A 22038-nucleotide genomic window follows, 5' to 3' on the forward strand; every position below is an offset into this window, starting at 1 on the left:
ATATACTGCTAATGAAAAACACTGCATGAATGTGCGATATTGTCCAGGTGATTTGCGGAGACGACACATGACTGAACAATACTTTATTTTTTTATCAGTTACAATGTGCAAATTAATATATGAAACCAGAAGATCATAAACAGGCTGTTTATCCTTCCAAGGAATATAATGCCAGTATATGGAAAAACTGAAACCGATCAAGAAAAGAGAAACAGCAAAATACGGACGAGAAGAAAGAGAGACGGGAACGAATTAGCAATTGGGAAATTGGTTTGAGAATGCGAGTTTCTTTTCATCTTCCTTTAAAGACCCAGTACAACCCGCCAGGTACACGAAAATCAGTATCCATAACACTGCCAAAAGGCTTCTTCCAGGATGTGTTGCAATCAGAAGAATAATAATTAAAAGCAAGGTCTAGACTCTAATCCTTGAACAAAAATAATTCTAGTATTGGAAAATATGAGTCGCACGCATTACAGGAAAGGCATAGGAGTTCCTCGTTGAAATAAATCTTACGAGAAATGTTAAATAGAATATCTTCTCACTGTGATCTGAATCATTAAGTGTTTAAAGACGTCCAATTTTGGCAGTTGCGTCGACAAGATATCTATGTCTTCTCGACAGCTTCCTTTGATGCTGTTGACATTGAGATAAGTTAGTAAAATTGTTTCAGTGTTTCAGAGTTCAACATAAAACTTTCGCTATAAACACTGGCGATCCTTTAGCTGGAGCTCAACCCTGTTGTCATGCTTTTAAGGTGGTGTAACAAATGCTTGAAAAACACGATTATAAATGATCATCCTGGTCCTTCCGGTTAAAAATTATGATATTTTAAGATATGTATCTCACAATATTATTGCTAACTGAAAGAGCATATATGACTTTTCGCTGACATCTTCTCTTTCTTGCAGTGTGGTACGAACCAACAGACATACAGAAAGCAACGAAGCCTTGGCTGACGGGACGAGGCCATTCCGTTTCGTTCTCGTCACCGAACCTCAACGAATTACGCGCCCTCTGTTCGCATCTCGACTTAGGTAGGCTACGATCAGTGCATTTTATGTTGCATTTTACCCGGAACGAATGATGATTTGTTCATTTGGTGCTGAATGTAGAGGTGAATATTACATGTAAGTATGAGCTATCAAAATGTCTTTTTCATTAACAGTTTATTTCATGCAAAAAAGGATAGAATTTTTATTTTAAATGTGGGCAGAGCGCGTCCCATTTAACTTCTTTTCTTTACTCAGGTGCTTCTATGTCTTTCTCATATCACTTGTCATGATCTCACCTGATCTTTTGAAGGACAAATCAGATTTAAGTGAGAGTTAACATAAGTGACCCGCATTGTTTGTTACTTTGAGGTAAATAAATTACGGTCCAACTTAACGTATATGCGTGGTTCCCATTATGTTGCACATTTTTAAACTATAAATTGGCGTCCCTTGATACTAAAACTCTGCGAGTGCGTGCGTTCGTGAGTGTGTGTTTAAGAGAGAGAGAGAGAGAGAATTTGCTAATTCTATTTTCCATGTTTGATTTTTATGTTGAATTTATTTACCATGTCGAAAACCAATGATTTTTTTATTCACAAAATTAAAGACTTTCGAGAAGAGGTAACTCTCCGGTATCCCAAACAGTCTGAGCCTCTCGTTGAGCTAGCTATAGTGAAATTAGATACAATAGATATTTCCCTCTCATTTTTGTTCTGAGAAGAATAAACATGACACTTACTGTATTATAGGGAACAAGTTTCCGTATCAGGGAACGACGTTTTGAACTGTTTTTGTCCTTGCGTTTTAGTAACTGCTATACTGGACTTTTTCATTTTTGTCTTATGATATTTGAATTACAGAACATTACACTCAGACATTTTGTTTACAGTTTGGCGTATGTGATGTTAATTTGAAAACATCTCTTGTCCTAGGTATCATGGGGGATCAGTTTATTTTTCAATTGCAGTCTATATCCATGAAAATTGTCTCACCGTTTTTTTAACAGTGAGTAAGCTTATTTCGCCAGGCAGTCTTCAAATAAAAAAAAAAAGCAAGTTATGAACCACTCGAGAAAGGGAGGCAGCTGGGGAGGCAACTGAATATAGAATTTAGGCCAAAGACCAAGCACTGGGACCAATGAAGTCATTCGGCTCTGAAATGGAAATTAACAGTAAAAGTCTGAAAGGTGTAACAGGAGGAAACTCGCAGTTGCATCAGGAATCAGCTGTTAGGAGAGGGTGGAAAGTAAGTTGGAAGAAAGAGACTATGAATGGAGGCACAGTAAATGGAATGAAAGAGGCTGCAGCTAGGGGCCGAAGGGACGCTGCAAAGAAACTTAAAGTAATGCTTACAGTGGGGAAGTACCTAGTAAAACCAGCCATTACTGAATATTTCGGTACAGTATTGGACAGAGCCATATTGGGTAGTATCTGTGATTGCAAGATCATTTGGGATGGATCAACACGCGAGTTGAGGGTTCCTTTGATTTCATGATTTTTATTGAAGATGACGCACAAGACCCGTAATTTGGTTTAACTTGTATGCTGAAAGTTTTGGATATTTTAGATTTTCAGTAAGTTTTTCAGGTCAACAATGATTTTTTTTTTTTTTTTTTTTTCAACAAAAGATAAGGCAGAAAAGCAGGTTTTATTACTGAACGTCAAAGACTCGAACCACTAAGTTGTCTTGTAGTTTTAATTTTCTTTTCCATATTTTCGGAATCTACAAGAAATCATTATCCAACAAGATTTATAATAGTTTGAACGTAGAAAATTTCCAATATTCATTCTATTTCCCAGGTCCGAAAAATTATCTTAGCTTTCCATAAATCTAGTCACTATTATTCTAGTTTACTTTTGTTGAAAAAAAGTAATCTAGAATAATAGTGAATAGATTTATGGAAAGCTAAGATCATTTTTCGGACCTAGAAAATAGAATGAATACGGGAAATTTTCTACATTCAAACTATTATAAATCTTGCCGGATAATGATTTTTTGTAAATTCCGAAAATATGGAAAAGAAAATTAGAACTCCAAGGCCACTTAGTAGTTCAAGTCTTTGAAGTTCAGTAATAAAACCTGCTTTTCTGCCTTATCTTCCTGACATCAAAACAAAAATGATGGATTAAAAAACTGGAATAAAGTCTGTGAGTATGGTTGAAGTCTAAGCCAGGTATGGACAACCTTTTGGCCGCATAATTTTATTAGTATTTGTGTGCATCTAGTAACACGCCAGACTGCCCATTGTAATACCAGTCTCAATGTTTTGTTGAGAAATGATGTACGGTTAAAGAACGCAAAAATACAAAAACATTTATTTAGATTTTATTAATATCAAAATTTTTTGTTAATACCTTTATCAATGAGATGACAAAATATGAACACCCTTTATCAGTATCTCAATTCTAGGAGAAATTTGGTATGTGCAGGTGTTCATCAGTCACTCTTGACTTACTTTTAGATTTAGTGTGCTGCTGCATTCGGGAAAATAATTGTGCGCATAAGTCAGTGCTTCCGAAAGTGGAGATAAATTTTCTTGCTGTTAACTCGAATTATGAGGCCAGTTATCGCATTCTCCGGTTATTTGTCAGGTCTGTTGTGTAATGTTGTCGGTATTTTGGGGGGATTTTATAAACTATGCATTTTTGGAAAGCTTATGACACGAAGATTCCAAAAAGCAATGTTGCCAAGTCTTTCTAGGTCATCTTGGCGGCCATCTTGTATTTTGAAAAATGGCGGCTTTACAAAACTAAATTTTCAGCTGTGAGGCTTTCTTTTTAGTCTGTAAACACAAAATCATTTATAGAATCATTATTTTTAATATTAACTAACTCTGTTTTGATTATTGTGTAAGTTTTGAAATATTTGATAAAAAAAAATGCTTATCTAAAACTTTTAATATCGAACATTATCATAATACAACTGTTGCGAAAGGTTATAGCCATAGCCTATGTATATACACCACACTATCAGATAATTACTATCTCTGTCAAGTAAACAGGAGTTCATTACGCCTTCAGACATAACAGGTGTGAAAGTGTATCAGACATGTTTACATAAATGCAAAAACATCACTCTACCTGAACAGCATAACTATTGTTCCTACACTCTCATGTTTACAATGAAACATTTACCAACATCACTTATAACTTTGAAGATACAGACATGCAAGGATTGTTAACTTTTTGTAAGTGGATATCAGTTATCATGCTTAGACATCTGTACCACTCAAATCATTATCACTCAGAGTCACTGACAGTGGATGAAACAGGTCATTTTCACAGTCACTTGAACACTGACACATTTCAGCACAAGGCAGGCTCACATCAGCACATGAACATCTTTTGGTTGCACAGCTTGTCTTGCAAAGGCACCTCACCATCTCCAGAATGGCTTCTAGTGCATGCATACATTCTGTGGGGATGGGTCACAACTGGCCATCCTGGCTCTTGAAATAGCCGTGATCCATTGGTTCTAATAGATCCTGTTGGGCTACTGATACCTGACCCCAAACTCTCGCTTGGATGTTTGCTCTTAACACATGCTGCTTGAATGCACCGATCGTTGGTGGAAGTTTCCCCACTCTTAGCCATATGTTTGCAGAATAGGTACCATCTGAGATCTGGGATGTTGTTGATGTCCAAATTCTTTGGTTTGTAGGCATCACAAACAAATCTTCCCAAAGCTGACATCTGCTCCTATGTCATATGGTAGGAGCTTTCAGGACATCTTGTGAAGCTTTCAAGTACAGGTTCAACCAGGTGACTTTGCCAGTACCAGAAAACCGACCAATGTTTCGGTAGCAGTAAATGCATGGAAAGATGGTAGAGCCTTCGCACGAGATACGCCAAGAACATTCCACATTGGACCAATCTGCAGTACCCCAGATTTCATGGTGATGGAGGTATTCTTCAGTAGGACATCATAATTTCCTATCAGCAGGACAAGTACGTCAGTGTCTGGGGAGAAAATCATCAGTTCTGCATCAGGTGAACTGCGAAGTGATGAGAGTGCTACATGATGGATCGGCAGTGTTTCTGCCTCTTCATGATTGTTGATGTCAAACTGCATTCTCCTGTTGACTTGGTCTGGCCTGCAGATAAAAGGAGTCAAGGATATTATACTGTTTATCTATCAATCTATCTATGTTACTCTCTCTCTCTCTCTCTCTCTCTCTCTCTCTCTCTCTCTCTCTCTCTCTCTCTCTCTCTCTCTCTATGTATATATAATTTTGCACAATTATTGATTTTTAAAATGAGAAATGCGATATACATAAATGTCATAGATATGCATATAACTGCTGCAGAGGCTATGTCATTTTGGAGGAACTTACAGCATATTCAACAGTCTTCGCCTCCAGGTACTCAGTGAGATGACTCTGTGTTGTCATGGGAAAGAAACCTCATTGTGATGTTTCTTATGCTGGTTTCGTCTTTGATATGGTACTCAACTGGATACTGCCCTTGGTTTCTTCTTGGTCTTGTGCTCTGCTTCAGAGGATCTGACTTGTATATGTGAAACACTACAACGTTCTCATCATAACCATTGGTTAAAGCCATCAGCCTGTCATAGAACCATTTGCTTAGATCTTTCACTGTCTCCATTGTTGACGATTTCTTTGTGTATTTATGGAGAAGCACCATGCCATCCACAGTTGCAATTTGACGATGAGAACGATCTTGACTTGCGGCTGGATGTTATTCGTCTACCTCTCCTCCCTGGTCCTCAGCTGCTGCATGCTCCTGAACCACTTCTGCAGGTGGTGAATGAGCTTTGACTTGTCATTGCATGGAAGCATTTCTCCATCACCGGCAAACAGTACCCTGGGTGTCTACGTGAACTCATATGTGCAAATGGCCTCTTCTGGTCAATTTCTCTTGATCTGGCAAGGACGAACAGTCTTACATATAGATCCTTTATCTCTTCGAGATCTAGACTTGTGCTTCTCAGTTTTACAGTTGACCCCTAGCCCTATCGATCCGACTTATGTTAGTGGCTTCCTGATAGCACTATCGATGCCAAAATGCACGGTGTTCACACAATGTATCTCTTGTGACATGTCCAAGTCTTTCTTGTTTCTCAACATACTTTCCATCATTCAAACCGGTTCTCTCTTTGACAACGTCTAGGACTGTCTGATAGGAATCTGTTCTTGGTTGTAATACCGTAGGGCCTCCACTTTGGTCATGGCTCTAACAGAATATGCAGAGACTCCAGTTGGTTGTATCTTCATCTTTTGGTGCTGCATCAAGGTTGCGTAGGTGAGGCAATTTACTCATGATGATACATTCATACCTGTAGAAATACAAAGGACTTACATTAAGTTACTGCCGCCTTCAAAGTATATCAACATACAAATGTTGCACCTGCAATAATTACATACTTAGTTCACAAATTATTCAAAACATTCAAGTTTAATCCATCATATGAAAATTTAGTCACTTCAATCATGATTCCAAATGAAATAGAAGTCAAGAAAGTGAAAAATCTGATTTTTGAAAGTTGCTGTATCTGAAAACCAAAATGGCCGCCAAGATGACCTAGAAAATTTTAGCAATATTGTTATTTGGAATCCTCATGTCATAAGCTTTCCAAAAATGTATAGTTTATAAAATCCCTCACGAATGCCAACGAATCTGTATTTCAGAACATAGAAGACCTGACTAATCATGGACGTGGGATATTTGGTGGTTGTGGATGGTTAGAGGAATTTACCTTTTTAATGTTGATGTTACTAGCATATTGCCCACAAAGTTTTCTTTCCATTGGCCTTCTGGTGTATTAAGATTATTCGTTTTTGTTTGAAGACAGCAGCCTCGGTGACGTTTCACTTAGAAGCCCAAGAACTTTGACTTCAGTTTGCTGGAAAATCACCGACGGCGCACACAGACTCGTTGCGGGCCGTCGGTAGACTAGGTATGATCTATACCATCCTGTGGGAAAAAGGATGAAACCGAGGTTTTAAACTTTTGTAACTGTTTTGCAGGTGAAATTGCACTGATTCCAGAGGACAAAGATGAAATGCTGGAACATCTTCCGAATATTCTGAAAACTACCGCTCCTCTCCTAGAACACATGAAAGGACTTATGATTACAATGGGGAAACTTGGTTTTATGGTAAGTGTATTACCAGTCTTTGAAGGAGAGAGGTTGGGACCCAATTTCTTTTATTGTGCTTACTTTTGGACTAGCTCAGAGTGTTACTGCACAAATATGTGGTTTGTATAAGGGACAGATGCAAGGAAAAGTAAGTACATGATGAAATTAAGATATTTTTGTTTCCAAAAATTGTCAAGTACAGTATCTTGTTAGACTGCTGAAGTACACAAATTTGTGTTCCACTTAGTTAAATGGGCGGCCAGACCTTTAGTGGGGAAGGGGAAAATCTATATGCCTTTCTCAGATGACAAACCAGAACTGGCATATAATACAAAAGTATCGTCGTCAGTACAGAAACGCGGGTTAGTTCATTACGCACGCGCGCACACACCCAAACACAAAATTACACACAAACTTTTCGTAGGAAAGTTTAATGAAATTATGATAATTACAGCATACTTAACGAATACCAAAGAAGTAAAGAGCTATGAAATAACAGTAAAACTGATTAAAATTACAGTGTGAAAGAAATAACGGAATTTTGATTATTGCCCGACAAATATCTCCCTCAGATAATTTTCCTTGTGAAATTCCAAATATGCAGCAACTCTGCATAAATTTATACAGTTCCTTTACTGTACTAATGGGGTACTGTTATGTATATTCTCCGGATTAACTTGCTGTGGTACTGAAAACATAGGGAATAATTTGACATATAAGTATTGTTGTAGGTGGCATTCTACAAAAATTATACTTATGTATATGAGGGAGTGTCTGTGCTTGTTGATTTTATGTTACTCTAGGTGATGACTTATAGTTGATATGTCCAGCTCTCACTTTGGATGCTTTTTTTTTAATTCCTCTTGGAAGCTAAACGTTTTGGAAGACGGTTGGATACCTTTTAATAGTAAATGGTATGAAAGAGAAGAGTTTGAAGACAAATTTCAACATTTTTTTTGTAAATACAAACTATTATCTCTGAGAACCTGGATACCCACTTCAAAACGAAGTTTAAGGCTGTATTACCCATTAATTGTTAAATCTTAGTTCTTCCTTAATAAATTTAATTCATGGCTAGAAGTTTTAACTCAGCATGTCAGTCAGAACACTAATTTTGATCCCACAGATGGGTTAGCCATACGTCACATTGGTGTGCTTTTCAAAAGATATAAATACTAACTCAGTTTATATGGCATAACTTATTCAGGTGATGAAATGTAGTTGATTAAAATCTTTACCAACCGAAAAATTGAGTTCACTAGAATTTCTTTAAGATGTTCTCTTTATATCTTATGAAAACAGACAGTGATAATGGGAGATTGAGAGAGGACCATAAAATAATCACAGTGGAAATCCTGAGTTACAATGTTGTTGCTAAAAACTATGGAACTCAGTTTGGGTCATCATTTTTTACCTGAAACATGGCTTATGTTGCAAAGTGTAGCGAGGTGTTATAAGGTAACTGCTCAATTGTAATAGTTAATGACTGACCAAATTAAAAATAAAAACTACACTCTGGGGTCTTTTTGTCTCACAATACAGCAGGGCCCTCTTGAAGTACTGTACTGCAGATTGTCAATGCTGCTAAGAAGATCCTGACATTTGCTGTTGAGTAGTTCTAAGTCATTTCACTGTATCAAGAAGGTTATGCGAATAGTACTGTGCATGAAGGCAAATGCAGAGACGCAAGTTGAAGGTTCACCTCACTAAATATTGCTGACAATTTGAAGGGACATTAATTTCTTTGACAAGGACATTAATTTGACCATTTGCATCAAGAAGAAAGTTAAGAATTTGTATATCACGAATAAGTTAGGAACAGCCTCAAAGCTTTTTTTGAACAAAGAAAGCGATTACGTATGGACATGTGCACTCTCATCTGGTACTATGTGAGATACAAAAAATCAAATTAAGTTGCTATAATTACATTGAGAAAGTTGTCTATTTCTCAGGATGACCAAGTTGATTGTCCTTATCTTGCTCAAAGCTGTAGTATAGTTTTTGAAAAAGATTACGAACCAGTGCGGGATTTATAACTAATTGCTTTCTTATTGTGTGAGAAGTAAGGTATTTCTTGTGCCACAGTTTTTTTATATTTGAGGCCTCCATGTACTGTAAATTGGTTTAACTTCAGATTTTAGAAATAAGAATGGTGTTATCTTTTCGTGTTGACTTGTAAATGTCCTTCATTAATAAATGTGAATGAATTCTCTTCATTTTGGGTTTTGAATAATAAAAGCATGATGACGTTTTGGCCCATTTGATTGCATCTGATATATATTTCTTACAGATAATAAGAAAATCCACCGCTGAAGGAATAAACGAGCCGTTGTTGCGTGCTAATGACAACAAAAAGAAGTCTGAAGTCTTTGGATTATATTTTCCAGGAGAACGGAATTTGAGTGTGGCATCAGTGTCTGGTGCAGGAGATTGGTAAGTTTATGGTAAAGCGATTTTCTTGCATTTTTAGGAGATACTATGTACAGTATACTAGGTAGCGTATTTACATATTTTAAAGCATGTGCAGTGGAGAGAGTGCTTTCTAATTCTAGGGAAAGTTTTTTGCTAATGCATTAAGAGGCACTGCAACCACTGGAATTTGTGAATGGCTGGTTTTAATTTGGATAAACAGCTGTCTTTAGATATTTAACATGTGATAAGTAGTGCAGTAAATTTTAATCACCAGTTTCCGGCCAAGGATGTCTGTCCATTTGTTTATGTTTTGTTCTTTTTCCTAATAAAATCTTGTATTCATGGAATTGTATTCTTATTGGCTATGTTTTTTTTTTTTAGTACAAGTTAAGACGCATTTTCACCTGGATTTAAAGATATTTCTGTTCACAAATTTTATTTTAGAAAATTTTGCTTGCATGTCATCATATAAGATTTTACGTCAGCTTCCTCTTCAGGGGGGTTAAACGTGAAAGTTCGCTCCAGGCTCGTTTGGTCTTTTAGTATGTTGCAGTTTTTTTTTTTCGCTCCAGGCTCTTTTGGTCCTTTAGTATGTTGCAGTTTTTTTTTTCACTCCAGGCTCTTTTGGTCCTTTAGTATGTTGCAGTTTTTTTTCGCTCCAGGCTCTTTTGGTCCTTTAGTATGTTGCAGTTTTTTTTTTTTTCACTCCAGGCTCTTTTGGTCCTTTAGTATGTTGCAGTTTTTTTTCGCTCCAGGCTCATTTGGTCCTTTAGTATGTTGCAGTTTTTTTTTTTTTCACTCCAGGCTCTTTTGGTCCTTTAGTATGTTGCAGTTTTTTTTTTTTTCACTCCAGGCTCTTTTGGTCCTTTAGTATGTTGCAGTTTTTTTTCCTCCAGGCTCTTTTGGTCCTTTAGTATGTTGCAGTTTTTTTTTCGCTCCAGGCTCATTTGGTCCTTTAGTATGTTGCAGTTTTTTTTTTTTTTCACTCCAGGCTCTTTTGGTCCTTTAGTATGTTGCAGTTTTTTTTCACTCCAGGCTCTTTTGGTCCTTTAGTATGTTGCAGTTTTTTTTCGCTCCAGGCTCTTTTGGTCCTTTAGAATGTTGCAGTTTTTCCTCGTATGGCTTGAGGGTTTCTTTCTCTCTGAAAACCTCACATTTGCAAAGCAGGTTTATCTGATTTGGGAAAGGACCATCCCTTCTATGACTCTACTATTCCTGCAATAATGGAATAGTGGAATTAACGTCTGTATTTTTGTTTATACAGCATCTTTAACCTCCAATATCCCATTTTATCTTATTTGGGCTATCTGCCAACAATCTTCGATTTATTATCTTGCCATCCTCACTCCAGTCTTTTCTATGCACCAGCTTGTTTCATCTTCAGCGTAAATTAGTGATTTTGCCAGTTGGTGTTTCACAGTCTGCAGGATGGATCTTTTTGGTAACCAGTTTGCATTTCTTTAGTTACCTTCATTTCCTTTAGTTACCTCCCATCTGGGCATCTAACTTTTGTGCTCCACTGTGCACTTCACATTTACGATACAGGTGCAGCACAAAAAAAAAGATAATAAAATACTTGGCCTATGCTCTGTAATAAACTATTCTAGGCCTTAGTAATTTAATTTATGATTTTATATTTTTAATGTAATATCATTTTGCAGCATCTGTTTCATGATAGTCTTAAGGAATAGATGGGTTTCCTTTTTAAAGAATACCCATCTACTGATACTGTTTTCCATTACACTGGGTAAATTTGATTACAGAACGCATAAATCTTATGCCCTTTTGAAATCCTTAATGACACAATTCCTCCATCTTCCATTTCTATTTTTGATGTTGCTGTTAAGATGGATCTTATCCTTCCCTGTATGCAACTTTAGACTCCAAGCATTCTTTCTAAAAAAAAAATCTGAAAACTTGAAGTAATTCAAGAAGCTGCATGATGAGTAGACTACTAAAAGTAACTAAAATTACTGTATCAAATATCTCTTGTACTTCCTTACTTGTTACTATGATTAAACTGTATACAGTAATTTCACCAAACTACTGAAAATATAGTTAACTCTCCAAGGGCTGCCCTGAAGACAATTGTTCTTACTGAACATATTTTATTTTATTGAATTCCTATTCCAATAAAGTCAAGCAGGCTAGGGACAGAATGAGGATAACCTATGGTCGGGACGTATATAAAAAAAGACATCCACCACAGACAAACTAGTTGTTTTGTATAACACATTTGACTATCCCTACATTTTGATTAACATCTTGGAATGAATACCAAGACTATAGGCACTAAAAAATAAGCTAAGCAAACCAAAGTATAAACTTCCAGGATACTTTTGACTTATAACTAGGTTAATCTAGACAAATTCTGCAGATTAGTAACCCAGAGTTAGACATGGATATACCTCTTTAAAGGTAAATCAGAGATCCAGAGTAAGCAATGTAAATAATATGGTTCTCCACCTCCCAAAAATTCAAGCAAATGGCATCTGTTGTCAAGGCGAGGGCTCTTAGTATTTCGAAATTCGGAGGGTCAAACCATTAATAGGTACTGTTATATGAAAAAAAATTGACTGATGAAAAAACCAATCAAAATGAAACAAGGAAAAGTTCAAAGCTGTTGCTCTAGGACAATACCCTTGCCTAAACACCGCTGTGGTTAACTGTGGTTAACTGTGGTTTTGAATTTTACCTCACCAGACTTGTCACAAATCGTCAGACTTCTTATTTCCCAAACACCAAACTCAAGGAAGCAGTATCAAAGTCATACATGTTGTTGAGGAGCACCTGAAGGCCTAGAATGTAAGATCCTTCCAGAATTGGATAGCAATGCTTGTACATTGACGGATGAAGCACTCTGAAATTAAGAGAGATATTTTTAAAAATTATGCATTTGCTCTTTCTCCTATGACATTATCTGGGGAAAAGCCAGGAAGGTTGAGAAGTTTTTGACCAACTGTCATATAATTTTGGGTGACTTGTCAAACCTGGGTCACTGGATAGCACTCAGTATACAATTTTTTCATTTTCAACATAGATAGTACACCATGCAGAAAATAACAAAATAAAGGATGTAAAATATGTTTTTTTGTTTGTTTCAGGACAGTTTCTTAGCAGGTTAATTTGACATGACTAACCAGTGCCTTTAACACTGCTGTGCAAAGGCCTATACATCCAACCATCCCTGTCTGTTTTCTCAGGCAGACCATCTCGTGTAATATCCCAACTCCTGGCAGTTCTGAAGTACATAGCACTAGGGCTTGCCACTGTTAATAGAGCCATAAGGTGTCCATGTTACAGCCTATTTACAGTGCTTTCAGGCTTTAATTGAACGCATATTAACAAATGTAATGAATTAGTAAATTTTTCGTTTATTTACACTAGACACTTTTGATTTCTTACATTTACTTATGAATATTGTCGAGAATTTTTCCTGACAATAGCTCAGCACACACTGATTCATGCCCGTTGTTCTGGGCATGGATACTCAGTCAATAGACAATGGCTCCAAACCAGGCAAACAAGGTGGCGGTAACACTAAACACGAGTGGATTTTCTAAATTTATTTACAAAAATAATCTATTATACAAAATATACCCAAGCTATGTAATTTACATTAACATGAAAAAGTGTTATCAAATTTGCAATAACTGTACGCTAATTCAAGGTATAGCTGGGTTTACAAAGAACTAACATAGGCTTCGGCTACCGATAACTTACATTAATTTTCTTGCTTATGAATTAAACAAAGAACAAAAGATGAATTCTGGAACACGTGGTGGCTGAAGTCAAGGTGCAAAAGTTACACTGAGTTCCTACAAAATCACTGAAATCGCAATTTAATCGAGCCTATGTTTTACCCATCGGGTTCACTAATGTTGAGTCATTTCGTTACAGGTTGCAAATTAATGCAAAGGTTAAGATGGGCATCGATTAAATTAAATTAAAACACTATAATTACCTAAGGTTTCATGGCTGATCTATGACACACACCAAGAACACGTCCGCCCTACACAAAGTTTAGAAGATGAGAGGGCAAATGACACGTCCCTTGGCTTCACCAAGGGGCATCCTTTTTAGAAATTTCAGTTTCAGATTTCTTAGTTTCATAACTCTATTAAACGTGCAATTCATAGTGTATTCCTCAGTAATAATAAAGAGCATGTAACAAAGGAAATATCATTTCGAATCAGAACCATCACATAAGTCATCACTCTCATCTAATATTCCTACTGATCTCTAAACCTGACTAGATGGAAGGTTTTGTGGGCAAAATCCCTGCAGAAGATTTTGTCGACATCCTCCCAACCAGAGGTATCTGACAGCCATGTAAGAAACGTTGAGAATGACGTCTGAGAGGAGACAACGCTCAGGTCTGACTTGCTTCCCAATTGGGACTGGAGGCCTCACAGTTGCAGCTGGCTCACAGCACAAGCATGGTACTGAACACTATTGCGTGCCTTACAATGACATAACACAGTGCATAAGAACAATGAGAATGTGCATTAACCACATAATGGTGCTCCTCTCTCTTGGTAGCACCTAGAATAAACATCCTGTCCTAACTATAAGGATCCCTGGACTTTCTCACAGTTCCTTATCATTCCTCCACAAGGAATAAATGGTCTTATACAACATAAGTTATCGGTAGCCGAAGCCTGTGGTCCATTTTCTTTCATTGGGCTAGAGCTGCTTTTCTTTTGGGTCTACCCTGAGTTCTGTCTAAATTCGATTTATTCTGTTTTTCACTACTATCTTCTCCCATTGTCTCTGAATCATTATCATTTAGTTCGGGACTGTCAGTTTCACTGCCATACTTTCACTGTCATGCATGTTACTGTCATTACCACTTTCAGCGCTTACAAGTTTGGTTTTGTTGTTCACTTCACTTGACATGGTTTCACAGTTACTGTCTTCCCGTCTGTCATTTACTTCCAACATGATAGTGTGCTCAATCGGCACAAGACATTCTCCACCTTCACACAGGACTCTTGTAGATTGGACGACATCATCCTCTCCAGAGTAGAGTTGTACAATCCTTCCAAGGGGTCAAAATTTACAATGGCGATCGGTCTTCTTAACTAAAAAGATGTGGAGTTGGCGCGCCAGGGCCAAAAACATGAAGGTGCCTTAGAGTCTGTAGGTATTGGTGTTCCAACATAGCTGAAAGGCACATAAAGCATCAACTAGCTTGAAGTAATCAGCTTGAATCATCTTTGTTGTGAAGGTGTCAGGCATACTTTCATTTGGGGCTGCAGCAGGTAGCAACTGGGTGATCCTACCTAGTAGGAGATGCGATGGACTGAGAACCTCTTCCTCGTAGGTGTCACCACAATAAGTAAGAGGGCTGTTGTTGATGACACATTCCGCCTCTTTAACTAGTGTTCTTGCCTGTTCCTTGTTGAACAAGGCTCTATCGAGTGAGACTGCCAGGGCATACTTCATCACCCCGATTAGTCTCTAACATTCCGCCCTTCCAAGGAGAATGTGGAGTTTGGAAATACCATTGTATCCCTCTTTCTCTGAAGTACAACTGAGTCACGTCCTCATCACAGAGACTGGCTAACAGGTTGCTTGCAGACTTGAAAGTGGCATGGTTGTTCAGAATAGATGGTAGCTGGGGCGCTGTGACAGGAGGCAAACCTACGAAGACACAGGATAAAAGTGTCAGCACTGAGGTTAGTCACCAGATCCAGGTAGATGGCATGAGTACTGAGGCACATAATTAGGTGATTGGACCTGCATGGTCAAGTGCTCCTATGTTGTGAAACAGTGTCATCAGGGTCACATGAGGGCTCAGTAGCTGATGTTGAGGAGGCTGTGACAATGGAGCTCAAAGTATCTGCTTACACTTTAAACACTGACTGAGGATTCTCTTAACCAGTATTCTCATTGCTGGCATCCAACACTCTTGTCTTAAAAGTGAGATAACTGTATTGACGCCACAGTGAAAATTAATTTGATGTATATGTTTGAGATACAACATTACAAGTTTGCCCTTAGGAGGCAACAAGATCAAGTCATTCATTGTACTACTAGTGTTTTTCAAATGATATCTAGAATATATTATGTTACTGATTAAAACTAAATTGAAGTGTCTGGTAAAAATTCATGGTAAAATTAACTATCTCATGAGAAGCTTCTCCACCTTTCTCCAAATATATACACAAAGTGGGCCAGTGATGGCGTTGTTCTACATTTGCTAGCTTGGTTAATGGATTATTGCTAATTTTCACAAATTTACATATATGTTTCGATATGTTGTAAAGAGAGCATTAATTAGATATACTCTCCCAAAAGTGAAGTAACAGACCAGGAGTTGCTGGCTAAAGTTCTTTCTGTATCTCTCGTATGGCAGGCATTATTATTGACAAAGATGCATCATCTTGGAGTCATCAATTGCGGCTGCGGGGCCTGGATTATGTAACATGGCTGGGCCTCTTGCCCACAAGGGTTGCTCGTGAGGTTGCTTAATGTTTGCCCCACAGGACAGCACATCCGCAGGATTCTGCTTGGTGGGAACATACTGCAATTCGAATCTGCACTCCTGTAGAATAAAATATACCCCATGCCCGGTTGGCTATAAAGGTTTGCTTGTTTTCAACTTTACTACCCACCCATGCAATAGCTACTTTACTATCTCCCCAGATTGTTACTTTACCAAATTTAAAGGTTTGGCTTAGTTACCTGGCTAATTGTGGGATTGTTAGCGTGTGTTTCTTACGAGGGCCAATTCTAAGTTTTGCTGTTAATAGATAGGTCTCCCCATTGACTTTACTAGCGTAAGCTACTCCCCCATAAGCTTTCGTGGAAGCATCACAAAAACATGCAATTTTGAATTCTCTGAAATTACTCCCCTTTTGAACTTTAATTGATCAATCTCCATAAAATCAGCAAGTATTTCTCTCACTTCTACTGCTCTCTCAGGATTTAGCACATCGTCTCAACCCACTTTATCATTCCACAGACCTTGCAGAAAGTTTTTACTTCTAACAAAAATTGGGATACAAGGCCTAAAGGGTCAAAGTTGGACATAACTATGGACAGGATCTTTTGTTTGGTGGGTACCCATTTCTGATTTGTCACTCCCTTTCCCTTGAATGGTTAAGTGACAAGGTGTGGGACTTGTGGTTACAAACCATTCCAAGAACTGGAATTTCAACTAGCTCTTCAACCTGAACTTCAGAATCAAGTTGTAAATTGTTACTAGCTCATCCCCTGAGGGGGGCATGTGAGCATGTTCCAAAATTGTTTTGACTTGAGCTGAATCTTGAATCATATTCTCAACTGAATTATACGTCTTAATAAAATTGACCAAGGTGGGTTATAAGGGCTGTTGCTTTAGCCTCCATCTTGACTATGTTAATTGCGGAATTAAGAAAGGGTTAAATGTTACAATCTCAGTTAATCAACTTTCGAATTTGAGTTACGTTATGTTTGAGTTGAATTTTGAAATTTTGTTCGCCTCTTAATTAGACACATCAAACTATTGAGGAAAACACCTCCACATCTCTTTGTTGAAGTGTACGCTGTCACTCACCTTGCCATAGCAGTATACAGTTGCATTCATAGATATGTGTCTGACACCGTAATTCTTACGTCTACTGCAATATCTACGAATTCAGGCATTCAAGTTACACACTTCGGACATTGTAAATCTCTGTTGTTATGTTAAGACGATTACGTGCTGGGTAATCTCCCATACTAGATATCGTTACCCTGATGTACAAGACAATGAAATCATATGTATGTGTCCAGAATTTCATATTACTGTTAAAATGTGTGGTAAGGCCACCTGGTTTCATGAAGATTTCTACAACAACTCCTTCCATAACTGGCAGGACAGGAGGCAGTTGGGAATGACCAATTAATGCCACCCGGAATAGGATAGCCTAACCACGTGTGCCCTAGCTTGTTACCTGAGTATCCTCTGTCGAAGGACCAAGTGTCAAGAATTTTTCCCCAACAATAGCTCAGCACACACTGATTCACGCCTGTTGTTCTGGACAGGGATACCCAGTCAGTAGACAATGGCTCCAAACCAAGCAAACAAGGTGGCAGCAACACTAAACGCAAGTGGATTTCCTAAATTTATTTACAAAAATAATCTGTCATACAAAATTACACCCAAGCTATGTAATTTACATTAATATGGAAAAATTTAGACAAATTTGCAATAACTGTACGCTAATTCAAGGTTTAGCTGGGATTACAAAGAAGTAACATAGGAGATGAAAGGGTGAACGACATGTCCCTTGGCTTCACCAATGGGCGTCCTTTTTTAGAAATTTCAATTTTAAATTTCTTAGTTTCATAATTCTAATTTATTAAACGTGCAATGTATAGTGTATTCATCAATAATAATAAAGACATGTAACAAAGGAAATAATAATATATCGAATCAGAACCACCATGTAAGTCGTCACTCTCGTCTACTGTGCCTACTGATCTCTAAACCTGACTAGATGGAAGGTTTTGTGGGCAAAATCCCTACGGAAGATTTTGTCGACAAATGTGATCTTCCAGTTTATTATTTAGTATTCTCCAAAGGCTTTATTTAAAAAACTCACACATCTATAAATTGTTTTGTTATCATACCAAGACACCCTCCCATAAACTAAACTGACCTTACCTCTTAAGAACTACTTAGTAATGTAAGTCTACTATATAAATACCCACACATTGATAATTATGTTAATTGCCTGACTGGCCTTTGTTTATACTTGGCAAACTAACTTTTATGGCATTCATCATTTCTAATAACATTGTTTTGATATCTAAATGTGGCAGCATCATTTAGCAGTTGACTTCCAAATGTTATTCCCTCTGCTCCAGATTTATTTATCTATTTTTTAGCAACATTAAGACCATTACCATTTACTTCAGTCTGTTACCTAATGCTTGTAAACCTTGTGCACTTATTAAATATACATCATCTACATAATCAGGATCTACCAGATACATACTGTCAACCCATTCACGTACCTTGAATGCAAAAATGTAACAAATTTAAGAACTGTATAACTGTTTATAAAAAAATATACCTCAGGTAGTAATTGAAATTTGTACTTCCCAGACAATAGATAAGGAAATATTCCAGCAAGGCTACATAGATCATAAAAGATTAAGTACAGTACTTAAGGAGTTACCTCGGCAGACTGTACAGGTCTCGTATCAGCAGTTTTTACCCAACTTCCTTTATGAGATCTATGACTTCATTGGTAATGCCTCATCTCTTATTTTCTCACCTATGTTGTCCTGGGTTTGATCCTGACATGATGTAGGAATTTTCACCTTGAATATGCATTGTGATGGAGCAGTGTGAGTGTTAAGATGTACTCTACTGGAAACAGGCCTGTGAGTTTTTTGTTTTAATCTGCGACAAAGTAACATGGGCCTGGCAGAGCTATCAACACAGAATTTCTCTTTTGTTACAGAATGATCATTCTTCGATCTTTTTCTTCTTATTTAAAGAACAACTATAGAATGATTATGACAAGTCACCCTGGAATATAAAGGGTTATAAAATTTGGACCTAAGGCCAGCGGCTGGGACCTATAAGGTCTTTCAGCGCTGAAAGGGAAATTGAGAACTTAAACGTTTTAAAGGTGTAACAGGAGGAAAACCTCACGATTACATTATGAAACAATTGTTAGGAGAGGGTGGAAAGTAAGATGGAAGAACGGGAATATGAATGTGGGTAGAGTAAAAGGGATAAGCCACCCTATTTTTTGTGACAAAGAAAACCCGTACCTTGGCAATCAGTCAAGTGTCTTATATGCCACCGGGCTAGGAATGTAGGCTATTATGAAACTTGAAAAGTTTTATTTCTATATTAGTAGATTATGTATATACAGTACATGGATTTCTATTTTTCAGTTATTGATAAATAAATGTCGTACAAAAATTTCAATGGCCAAGGTACTCATAGCTTTTTTTCCATTTCAGCCTTGCAGCTGGGTTCATTTGTGGAATGCTGCATGGAAAATCTGTGAGTGAGTGCAGCGCTTTAGGGCATAGTGCAGCTGCTTCATCTCTAAAATCTGCTCCAGCTGTTCCAGACACTATAAGTTTTGAGTCACTTCCTTGGGGAACAGAAAGACCATTCATGAAAATAAGTTGTTAAAATCAGTTCCTTCACAATTATGTTTATGCTGCTGAATTAATTTTGCTAATGTTTTGTTGGGAGAAATTTATATCATAGCACCACAATGTTTTAACTTTCACCTTGTAGTCTTACTTCAACTGTATTATTTGTTTATCTAATAATACTGAAACTGAACATTAACTGTAAATAGTGGTATTACACACTAATTATTTTAATGATGATGAGCTATGCTAACAGAATGGAATGCAGTCTCATTTCTTTTTAGGCCACTCTTTTATGGTCTGAGCTAAGCATGTTACTATAATTGCCAGCCTACATTTTAATGCATTAATAGCACTTCCCATTATCATTTTCTAGCAATGATTTTATTAAGCTATTTTCCCTTAACCTCTCCTTGTAAATTTCAAGCTTGTATTCCCTATGCTTGCACTCACAGGTATTCTACGTTCTCAGCAGTCTTAAGTTCGGCCGATTTTCTGGTGACAGTTGTTGCCTCCCAAAACTTGTATGGAGGATAGAAAACATGAAAGGTTTGTGGATTCCTGTGGATGGAGACTCTAAAGAAGCTACCTCGAGGCAGTCGTTGTAGGTCAGGAGATAAGCCTTCCTGTCTTGAGTCCCTCATATTCTATCACTGTGCCAACACCCCTATTCTGGCCGAGACCAACTGTAAGAGAATTCATTATAATTGGTTGGTGTATCATTACATTCTTGAAGCTGAATAAGCCTGTCTCAGCCATTAGTTAGTGTAGTTGATGTAGTCAGACCTCACTGATATGAAATGTGCCCATTTTTCAGTGGTACAAGTAGCTAATATTAATGTGACACTTCAGCACTTTTTCTGCCTTGGAAACAGTAACAGATTTTAGGGAATGTATGGTAGAAGTGCATTGGCATACCAGCATCAAATTTGTCAGTCCTCTATGACATCCACAATGGGGCACTGTACTGAAAGAACAGTACTTTTACTATTAAATACTGGGGGTGTTGATCAGCTGTGGTCTCAAATCATAATCAAATGTATAATTATTAATAGGTGCTTGATGCTGAACAATAATCATAACTATCTGAAAAAGAAAACAGCTTGTAAAATACGTCACAAATTAATGACTGACAGGACATAACAAAATTTTCCACAAATATCTTATCTAGATGTCCCTAGGTGCAAATTCCACTAAAAAAAATTGATTGACAAGACGCATTTTTTTGACAAAGCAAGTATTCTGACTTCTGATTTTCCATCCTAATAACGCTCAGCACTGTAGTTGTAGAATCTTTGGGTTTTGTTATGTGATGGTGCACAGGCGAAACATAGTGTTCCCTAATCTTCTAAGCAGATACAGTACGTGTTTGTCTCACTACCTCACTGACTGTGTCCGTCTGACAGCTAAGGTATAATTGAGGCAGTACCTTCGTTCCCTCTGGGCCTTCGTCAGATGTAGAAACAAATTGCTTCCACTGGTAATTAATGCAAATTTATAATATGAAGTTTTAAAATTTCACATTAGAGCACATGGTAACCTAAAGTTTCTGGATTATATATGTTTTATTGTTATTCTTAAATTAAGACTGAGGATTCTAAAATTTATGCATTTTGGTGGTATGTTTTCATATAAAATTTACCCAACAATTATTATACCTCGCTACATGGAAAACTCCAAAAGTATGGTTATGATTTTTTGTATTTAAAATACATTCCAATTGCATTGGCAATAATCTAATTTAGAATGTGCCAACATATTTACTTTATTTCACAATGTCAATGAGTGCAGTACATTATACAGATATTAAATGTCAAAGGTGCCCTACGAGTATTTTTCATCCTTACTACAAGGGCTATAAAGAGAAATTAAGATAATAATATACCAAGAATTTAATTCCATAATTTTTGTACTTCGTAGGGTGCACGATCAAGAGATGTACAGTATACATAAGCATGCAGGTATAAATGAGAGAGAGAGAGAGAGAGAGAGAGAGAGAGAGTTGGGGGATTTCACACAAAACACACTTGATACAATACCCAAAGAGGAAAAAGACGCAAAGACAGAAACCACAATCAAAAATAGTACACGAAAACAAGGGAATAAAACTTTCATAATAAAATTTATTATTTGGGTACTTACCTACTGTTAAAGATAGCTTACATTTTCACGCTGATAGGCGAGTCTGCATTCAAACAAAAGGTCTAATGGTTGCCCGGATGACTCTCTAGTACACCTGTTCTCCACCAGGTGTGTTTTGAATGTTTTAGTTCTTGTCAGAATTCTCCTTGACAGCCCACTAAGTTGTGGGGAGGCCGGGTGAGGTCTACTGTAAGAGGAGGTAAGTATCCGAATAATAAATTTTATTGTGAAAATTTATATTATTTGGGATGAATCTTACCTACTGTTAAAGATAGCTGATTCCCACACTGTGGAGAGG

At 37.3% G+C, this 22038-nt stretch overlaps 1 protein-coding gene across 1 annotated transcript in view; it reads left to right on the forward strand.

Annotated features, from left to right (window-relative positions):
* The window catches only part of LOC136852026 (uncharacterized), a 180310-nt gene extending 158889 nt beyond the window's left edge, over positions 1 to 21421 (forward strand). The window contains exons 5-8 of the mRNA XM_067126503.1: positions 912 to 1037; positions 6982 to 7112; positions 9385 to 9527; positions 19458 to 21421. Coding sequence (XP_066982604.1) covers positions 912 to 1037; positions 6982 to 7112; positions 9385 to 9527; positions 19458 to 19635 — 578 coding nt within the window. The 3' untranslated portion in view covers positions 19636 to 21421. The remainder of the gene's footprint in view (positions 1 to 911; positions 1038 to 6981; positions 7113 to 9384; positions 9528 to 19457) is intronic.
* The last annotated feature ends 617 nt before the right edge of the window (positions 21422 to 22038 follow it).

Source organism: Macrobrachium rosenbergii, chromosome 3 (assembly GCF_040412425.1).
Source record: "Macrobrachium rosenbergii isolate ZJJX-2024 chromosome 3, ASM4041242v1, whole genome shotgun sequence".
NCBI classification, from domain to species: domain Eukaryota; kingdom Metazoa; phylum Arthropoda; class Malacostraca; order Decapoda; family Palaemonidae; genus Macrobrachium; species Macrobrachium rosenbergii.